Source organism: Orycteropus afer, unplaced genomic scaffold (assembly GCF_000298275.1).
Source record: "Orycteropus afer afer isolate SDZICR_OR568_19922 unplaced genomic scaffold, OryAfe1.0 scaffold00235, whole genome shotgun sequence".
Classification (NCBI taxonomy): domain Eukaryota; kingdom Metazoa; phylum Chordata; class Mammalia; order Tubulidentata; family Orycteropodidae; genus Orycteropus; species Orycteropus afer.
In genome coordinates, this window is record NW_006921822.1 from 2,889,749 (window position 1) to 2,899,045 (window position 9,297).

The 9,297-nt window shown below is 43.3% G+C and overlaps 1 protein-coding gene across 1 annotated transcript in view; it reads right to left on the bottom strand.

The window, feature by feature from the left end:
- The window catches only part of SCARB2 (scavenger receptor class B member 2), a 140,026-nt gene extending 131,098 nt beyond the window's left edge, over positions 1-8,928 (bottom strand). Inside the window, exon 1 of the mRNA XM_007949035.2 lies at positions 8,812-8,928. Within this exon, the coding sequence (XP_007947226.1) occupies positions 8,812-8,928 (117 nt within the window). The remainder of the gene's footprint in view (positions 1-8,811) is intronic.
- Positions 8,929-9,297: the final 369 nt, after the last annotated feature.

Here is a 9,297-nt window from a genome sequence, read left to right on the forward strand (position 1 = left end):
TGGGGAGGAAGTGGGAGGGGAGCTGCTGCATTGTAAATTTTGGTCAATGACATGAGACAAAGTGTATGTGAACTGCTGTATGAAAAGTGAATTTACTCTGTAAATCTTCACCCAAATCCTAATAAAAAAATAAATAAATAAAAAATAAAAAAATTCTTCAGTTTTAATTTCTAATATGGTGAGTATGATAGATATAACCCATAGAAACAGAAGTTCTTTGAGGCCCTCATAATTTTTAATAGTGTAAGGGGGCCTGAAGCCAAAAAGCTTAATTAGATTATAAATTCTGTAAGGGCAGGAGCTGTGCCTTGTTTACTGTTGTATCCACAGCTTCAAGCACACTGCCTTGCAGACGGTATAAACTCAGTAAATATTTGTTAAATAAGCAAATGACTGCCAAAGCATATACTTAAAGTGCTTTTAGAGATAGAAAACAAACACTTAAAGTAGCCTCTATTTTCCTTGGTTGCTTTTGATTAGTTACCAGGCTTAAAGACATACGGTCCCTTCGTTAGTACAGTGTGTACAAAGTCCATATCTTCAAGATCTATACCATAAACACCCAGTCACTTGGCCAATATTCTGTGTTTTCATTAATGATCTTATAATCCCCACCTACTGATTCTTCCCTGATAAACAAGCAAATGTCTGGCAGAACAGATGGTGCCTTTGCTGGGGTCTGACAGACTGAATCTTGCCCTTAAATAAACAAGAAAGGAAAGTGCTTTCCACAGGCAATAGCCTTCCTCTTCCCCAACACACACACACACAAACACACACAAATCTTTCCTTTAATGTAAACCTGTAGAATAAAATAATTACTAGTGCTTATATCTTCAACTGGAAGAAACATCTTAAGGAAAGAATATATGGCTAAAATGATCACTATCCAAGGTAATAGTGGACTGTATTGGTAGCTTTTTAGAACACAGATTCTTAGGCCTCCATTCAGCTTTCTCATGCTGGTGCTTTCCCTCATCCAGAATGACTATCTTTGTTTTGTCTTTGTTCTGCCCAAGGCTTAATAAAAGTGTTTCTAGTTAAAAAAAAAAAAAAAAAAAAAACTAAAAAAAAAAAAAAAAAAAAAAAAAAAAAAAAAAAAGCCAGAGATTCCTGGGCCCATGGCTAAAAAGTCTGATTCAGCAGCTCTGGGCTGGGGTCTGATATTTCAAAAGCTCTATAAATGATTTTGATGCACCTCCCTGGAGTCTAGGGCCTCAAACTGAGAGCTACTGGTCTACTCCACTGTCTTACTCATTAATAATCGATGCATTCACAGCCAACATGGATTAGTAAGATGCTGAGAGAAATGTATCACAAGAACATCTTTCTAGAAGTCAGGAAGGAGTTGGGTTATTTTGCTTAAGAGTTAAAGAAACTTGCAAGGAAATAAATTATCCTGTGTCTGTTTACAGAGCTATGATTTCTTCCTTTGCTGAACTAACCACAATACTCTCTTATAAATTTGGAAAGGAGAAACTAAGAGTTATGAAGCATGTTCATGTGAGGCTCAGGAAGAGGAAGGTCATGAAGGGCTAGGGAAGCCTTGGATGATCCTGGGCAAGATGAGTAAACAAGGGACGCTGATTGGTGGAGAAAGTATAGGAAAGCGTGGAAGACAGAGGCTGCCTGTGGTTTCTGGTGACTTCTCGGTTTCCACTGTACTCCCAGGAGACCTTACAATCCTGTGGTTCTTGCTCTTAGATTTCTATGAGCTTTACAGAAAGAGAAAAAATGCCCTATTTTTCTTGAGCTAGCTTGAGTGGACCCTAGCACCTTAGACAACGTTTTCTCTTTATTGCCAAGGAGTAGAGGATAAGTGATGTGGTATAGGGAGGGTGGTCACAGAATCGATTGTCTAAACTGGGAATCTTTTGAAAGTAAAAGAGTAATTAGGCCAGGACAACAAGTATAAGGAAACCAGCACTATCCCAGGAATACAATCATGAAGACAGGGATATGCATTTGTGTTGCTGTTCAGTGATGTATCTCAACTACCTAGAACAGTACCAGCCTGCTGCTGCTAGCTGCCACTGAGTTGGCCCATGACTCACGCGACTCCTTATACAATGGAATTCTGTAGGTGCTCAATAAACATTTGTTTGTACTTAATTAAGGTAGGTGGTATTTTCTTACATAAGCCTTAGGAAGAAGTAAGCTATATGGTATCTCTTATTAAATTCATTTTTTAAAATTGGTGCATTTTTATATAAAACAGAGTTATTTTCCCCAGGCTTAGGAGGGGAGGGTTCATGTATAGACAAGTAAAAGCTCTGAGGGGGTCTTACTCAAAAATAGAGAGGAAAGTGGGGAACAATGCAGATGAATCTCATAGGACACAGTAAGCCAGCCAACCTGAAACCTGCTATTATGACTTTCACGCTAGTGAAGGGTTGCTCTTCCATGCAGCTGGCAGGATGTGCACTTCGCAGCTACTTCACCTAGCCCTTCCCCTCCACCAGGCCTTGAAGGGCATGTCCCAAGGTTTTTGGGTAACCAGGGGAAGAGGTTTATTATCTGCAGTAGTCATAGAAGTGCTCAGGCCTTGGCTACTTCAAGCAGGCCTAGCCACATCCCATCTGAGCAAACCCTGACCCAGCACCAAGCTGTTCTTCAGCTCCTTCTCCAAAACCAGTCCTGAGAGGACATTATGAGAAAGGCAGACTTCCAGGCTCTAGAAAGTAGAACAGACAGCTAGGTCTCCACAGCACTCTGTCAAAACACCTGGTAGAGAAGGTCTTGTTAGTTTTCATAGTACCCACCCTGCCAAAGAAGTGGATGTGGGCAGACGCAGAGGGAGTCATTACTGTGCCTCCCTTGCAAAAACAAAAATTGAGGCAAAAACAATGACAGGTCTTGCCCAATATAAGGCAGTCACCAGTGAGGCCAAGAATGGAACCAAATAGTCTTGGCTGCTTCCACTATATTCAGTGGGAAAAATTAAAGTTTCCTTTCAATTAGGTTTGGTCACCTAAGGGCTTAAGGATGATTTTCGCTTTAGACAAATTCTTCTGCTAGTAATTATTTCAGGATCTCTGGTAGTGTAGTGGTTAAGACATTTGGCTGCTAACAAAAAAGTCAGTGGTTCAAACCCACCAGTGGCTCTGCTGAAGAAAGATGGGGTAGTCTGCTTCCATAAAGATTTACAGCCTTGGAAACCCAATGAGGGTCGCTATGAGTTGCAATCAACTCGAAGGCAGTGAGTTTGAGTTTGAGTGATTATTTTACAAAGCTTCCTACAATTAGCCAAACCTACTTATTCAAATTCCATTTCTTTTCCTTCTCCTCTTTTTGACAAGCAGAGACATGGACAGTCTTTGAATTAAATAACTAGGAACTGGCAGTATCAGAGTGGATTATATTATTTCTATATTAAAGTCAAGTTTTGAATGACTTGTGGCACACTACTAATAATAATAATGGAAATAATGACAGCTGTCAGGTGTTGATCATCTATCTGGTGCCCAATACTATGCCGTCTTTAGTCCCACAATAATGTGCGTGCATGCGTGTGCGTGCGTGCACATGCGCGCGCACACACACACACAAAGGCAGATGTAGCTTTGTGGGCCCTGAAGCTTAAATACTTTGAAGGGGCCCTTGCTAAGAAAAAGAACACAAAATTTTGGATATAAAATTAGGTAGACAGCCTTAGAAAGGCCTCTGCAATGAGGAGCCCTGGAGCCTAAGCTTTGTGAGCTTCATGGTAAATGCACCAATGTATCAAGGGTAGTTACCGCCATTTTTCTAAGTAATGAAATTGAAGCTTAGAGAAATTAAATACTCTTTCCAAAGTCACAAAGCTTGTAATTGGCAAAAACTAGATTTAAATATAGTGTAACTGACTCCAGGAGCCCTGGTGGTACAGTGGTTAAGTGTTCAGCTGCTAACTAAAAGGTCAGCAATTCAAACTCACCCGTCATCCCACGAAAGAAAGATGTGGCAATATGCTTCCATAAAAATTTCTGGCCTTGGTAACCCTGTGGGGGCAGTCTGGTGGCGTAGTGTCTAAGGCACTTGACTGCTAACCAGAAGCCTGGTGGTTCAAACCCACCAGCCACTGCTCGGAAGGAAGACTGGGCAATCTACTTCTATAGTGATACCACCTTGGAAACTCAAAGAGAGGTCACTATGATTTGGATCTGACTTGACAGATGTGAGTTTAGTTTTTTGTTTTTTATAGGAATGGAACTGACTTGATAGTAACTGTTTTTGTTTTGGTTTGGTGTGTGACTCCAAATCTCAGGTACTTTTTCTCCATTTACATGGCTTCTAATAAAAATTGAAATGCTAAAATTTTCTAATGCACTACCATCAAGCCAGTCCTGACTCATAGCAACCCACATAGAGCTTCCAAGGCTGTAAATCTTTTTTTTTTCTTTTTTAATTGTGATTTGGGTGAAGATTTACAGAGCAAATTCACTTTCCATATAGCAGTTTACATATACTTTGTCTCATGACATTGACCACAGTTTACCACAATGCAACAGCTCCTCTCCCACTTCCTCCCCATAGTTACCTCTTCCCAGTGTCCATCCTTCCATGGACTCCTGCCCCCTGAGCTGTCTCCCTGTGCAAAAGCAACCCTTCTTTCTCAATGACTGTTCTCTCCAAGGAGTGTATCTACCTCAGGTAAATGTCCAACTCATATGCCTGTCTTCTGTTTGGCTGGAAACCACAGATGTGGGTTCAGTTCCAGACCTGAAGGACAGCTAGGGGCCATAGTCTCAGTGGTTCCACCAGGCTCTATCGGACCACCAAGGCTGTAAATCTTTACAAAAGTAGAATGCTTCATCTTCCTCCCACGGAGGAGCTGGTGGGTTTGAACCACCAACTTTCTAGTTAGCAGCCAAATGCCTTACTTACTGAGCAACCAAAAACCAAACTCACTGACTCACAGTGACCCCTCCTTGGGTTTCTGAGGTGGTATCTCTATGGAAGTAGATTGCCCAGCCTTCCTTCTGAGGAGGTGGGTTTGAACCACCAGGCTCCTGGTTAGCAGTCAAATGCCTTAGGCACTACGCCACCAGAGCTCCTTGTACATTTACTAAGCACTAACTATATCCCAAGATGGTATTGATGGTTCAGTGGTAGAACTCTCACCTTCCATGCAGGAGACCTGGGTTGGATACCTAGACAATGCACCTCAAGCATAATCTCTACCTGTCGGCCAGTGGAGCCTTGAGTGTTTTTATGATGCTGATCAGGCTGCAGCAGAGATTCCAAACTAAGACAGACTAGGAAGAAAGACCTGCCAATCCACTTCCAAAAAATCAGCCAACTATGAATCAGAACTGTCCAATCTCATTGTGCAGGGGATTATCACAAGTCAGAGACGAGACAGTATTATACAGAAGCAGATTGCCCAATCTTTCTTCCAAGGAGTGGCTGGTGGGTTTGAACCACCAGCCTTCTGGTTAGCAGTCAAATGCCTTAGGCACTACACCATAGAGCTCCCCAACAATAACTATGTTGTTGTTGTTGTTATGTGCCGTCAAGTCGGACCCAACTCATAGCGACCCCTCCTTGGGTTTCTGAGGCAGTATCACTATGGAAGTAGATTGCCCCATCTTCCTTCTGAGGAGTGGCTGGTGGGTTTGAACCACCAGCCTTCTGGTTAGCAGTCAAGTACCTTAGGAACTATGCTACCAGAGCTCCCAACAATAACTATATCCCAGGAAAATCACACATACTTTCTCCAACAATTTTTATAATCTCTATGCATATTAGTTTTTATCATTTACAAATGGGGAAGCCAGGGATCAGGAAAATTAAATAACAAGCCCATAGTTATCCAATCAGTACATAGTAGAGCTGGGATTCATGCCCAAGAGTATTTACCTGCAAAATCCTTACTCTTCTCCACTATCGTATGTTACCATCATTCTATAGGTCATCCAAGAAGAAGCGGATAGTAATCTGTGACATCTGATTAATTTACAATTCCCAAATCTGTGCACTGAAATTACAGTATTTTTATGCAAATAACACATATGCGCTATACAGTGTTTTAGAAACTGCCCAACCCCCTCACACATTAGTTTTCTATGCACACTATGTGTGTTATATGCACATGAGTGTATTGTGTACTTGGGGGCATTATATATGAAAACATGGTAATCTTATCACTTAGTTTTATACAACATTGCACAATATTCCTCAGCTGGGTTTAGGTAATTCTAAAGGTCCACTTCATCTGTGCTATTACTTATCATTCAGAACAGAGTTCATTCCTCATTGAGTAAACCATTTGGCAAAAGCCAATCACCAAATCACAAACACAGGCCCCAGCCAAACTGGCTCAAAGCCACTCCTCTCTTGCCAAGAAATGGAGACCCTATAGACATGGCTGAAGGAACTCTCAGAACATCTTAAACTAGATGCTGAGTTGATTCCAACTCACGGAGACCTTGTTGTCATTGTTGTTGTTAGGTGCCATTGAATCAGTTCTGACTCATAGCAGCCCTGTGTACAACAGAACAAAACACTGCCTGGTCTGGCACCTTCCTCACAATTGTTGCTATGTTTGAGCCCATTACCTTAGCCACTGTGTCAATCCCTCTCATTGAGGACCTTTCTCTTTTTTGCTGACCCTCTACCGAGCATGATGTCCTTCTCCAGGGATTTGTCCCTCCTAATAACATGTCCAAAGTATGTGAGACAAATTCTCACCATACTCATTTCTAAGGAACATTCTGGCTATACCTATTGCAAGAAAGATTTGTTCATTCTTCTGCCAGTTCATGGTATATTCAGTGTCCTTTGCCAACATCATAATTCAAAGATATCAGTTATTTTTTGATCTTCTTTATTCATTGTCCAGCTTATGGCTGCTTATACCTGAGGCAGAGTCTCTGGGTGGTACAAATGGCAAATGACTTGGATACTAATCAAAGAGTTGGCAGTTCAAGCTCATCCAAAGTCACCTTGGAAGAGATGCCTGGTGATCTACTTCTTACATACCTGAGGTGGCTGAGTCGGAGTCAACTCAATAGCAACTAGTTTGGTTTTTATATCTGTGGCACTGGGAAGATCACTTATATCATAAGATTCTTCTGAAATAAGCTTTCAAGGCTCCACAAGAACGTTGTTTCAGGTAAACACAGGGAGGAATTCAGAAGAGAGCTATTGCATAATGGGGATTGCAATCAATATCATGAAACAAAATGTGTACGAACCGCTTTATGGAAAATGAATTTACTCAGTAAACTTTCACCCAAATCACAATAAAAAATAATTTAAAAAAACCCACAGTGCCACAAGAAAATTCACATATTGACTACACCTGGATCCCTTAATTCTAGTGACCCAAAGGTAAATTTACATCTTCAAAAACATCTTGCCATGGATTGAAGGTGGATAGGAGTGGAGAAAGGATTCAGTTTATTTTTCTCTTGAACGTTAGGTACTCAGGGGACACAATGGTCTTTGAAAAGCTCAGTCAGTGAAAGTTGTCTTTTTTGGGCAACATGGACTTTTTAAAAATTAGATTATGCTCTGTGATGGTGCTTTTGCTTTTTTTCTCTCTTTAAGTTGTCTGTAGTGCCAAATTTCCATTACTTGAATGCTTCTGGAAGCCTTTATTATGAGAATATGTGCCTTGTCAGCTGGAAGAAGATGATATTATTACTCAGGGAATGCAGTGGCCAACAGCAAGGGCAGCCCTACAGGAAAGATTATGCACGTGGTTGTGGGTACTAACTAGAAAGGTTGCTCTGTTGACTTTCTTCTTTTTCTTAAAGGAAAAAGTGATCCAGGAAACTCTCTCTTGTTCCTCCTTTCAATAGCTTGGTGGGCGTGGGTGAAAGGGCCTAAGAAATAACTAGTGAAGTCAAAAGATGGAGAAGTCATCTGAAATGACTAGTTATCCAGCCCACTCATCCAAGGGAAAGAGATTAATTCCAATTCTTTTAAGATTCTAAATGCATCTTAGTGAGACAAAGCAACACCAATAGTTGGTACAAGATACAAAGCCAGAATTTGTTATTATGTGCCGTCGAGTCGGACCCAAATGATCGTGACCCCCTCCTTGGATTTACGAAGGTTGGGCAATCCTACTTCCGTAGTGATACTGCCTCGGAAACCCAAGGAGGGATCGCTATGAGTCGGGGCCGACTCCACAGCAAATAACCACAACAACATCACTACGGAAGTAGATTGCCCCATCTTCCTTCCAAGGAGTGCCTGGTGGCTTTGAACAGCCAGCCTTCTGGTTAGCAGTCAAGTGCCTTAGGCACTACGCTACCAGACCTCCTACCAGAAAGTGCAGCAGTAAACACTGACTGTGATGATCTGAAATGTTTCCCAGCCCAAAGGCTTGGCTGCCAACAGTCCTGCCCAGCGCAGGAACACAACAGACCACAGGCTCACTTTTTATTCCCAGCCCCACACCAGTTCAAATGGCCCAGCAAGCAGCCGGCATTCCCTGCCTCTTCTGTAATGTCTTTCATTTCGTTTTGTTTCCTCACTAAGTGGGAGGAAAATGAGTTTGGGCCCAACAGAGATTGAGTTGTGGTGGGGCTGGGGTGGGAGATGCAAATAACAACATAAGCCAGAGCTTTTTTGCTTCTTTTTTTTTTTCTTCTAAGCATAAAGCCACAGTCGTATTAATTAATATAGGAAACATAGTCATTTCGCTTTCCCCGTGCATCTCTAACCCTCACCTATCAACCTCAAGAAGTAAAGGCAGAAAGGAAAGCTATAGTGCAGAGGGTGTGTCCAAGTGCAGATTATTCCCTAACCCAGGTACAGCAAAGAAGGGCGGGCTGGGAACCTCCACCGAAAACACACACACAGAGCGCCCCTCCTCACCTTCTCGATCGTCTGGTCCACGGCCTTCTGGAAGACCCGGGCCACCAGCAGCGTGACGCTGGTCACCAGCAGGAGCAAGGACAGAGTCCCCACCGTGTAAAAGCAGCACCTGCCCATTTTGCGCGCCGCTCACGGGCCGGCCTCCGCCGGCCCGCGACCAAGCTGGGAGGAGAATGGAGCCGCCGCAGTACTGTCCAAAGATCCCCGGGGACCCTCCGCGCCCTCTCCCTATTGGCGTGCGGCCCCTTCTGCACGGGGAAGGCAGGGCCGGGGAGTCGAAGGGGCCGACTTTGGTTTCGGTTTCCTCAGGAGGCCCGACAGGGGCGACCGCGGCGTCCTGCCTAGAGCAGCTCTAGGGGGAGGGAAGAAAGGAGCGCGCAGGGCCGTGACGCTCGCTGGCCTCCCTCGCCGCAGCCCTGGGAGGCGGCCGCCAGCAGCTGTGCCGGGAAGCGGGCGGGGCTGGAGGCTGAGCTCGAGTCATGTGTC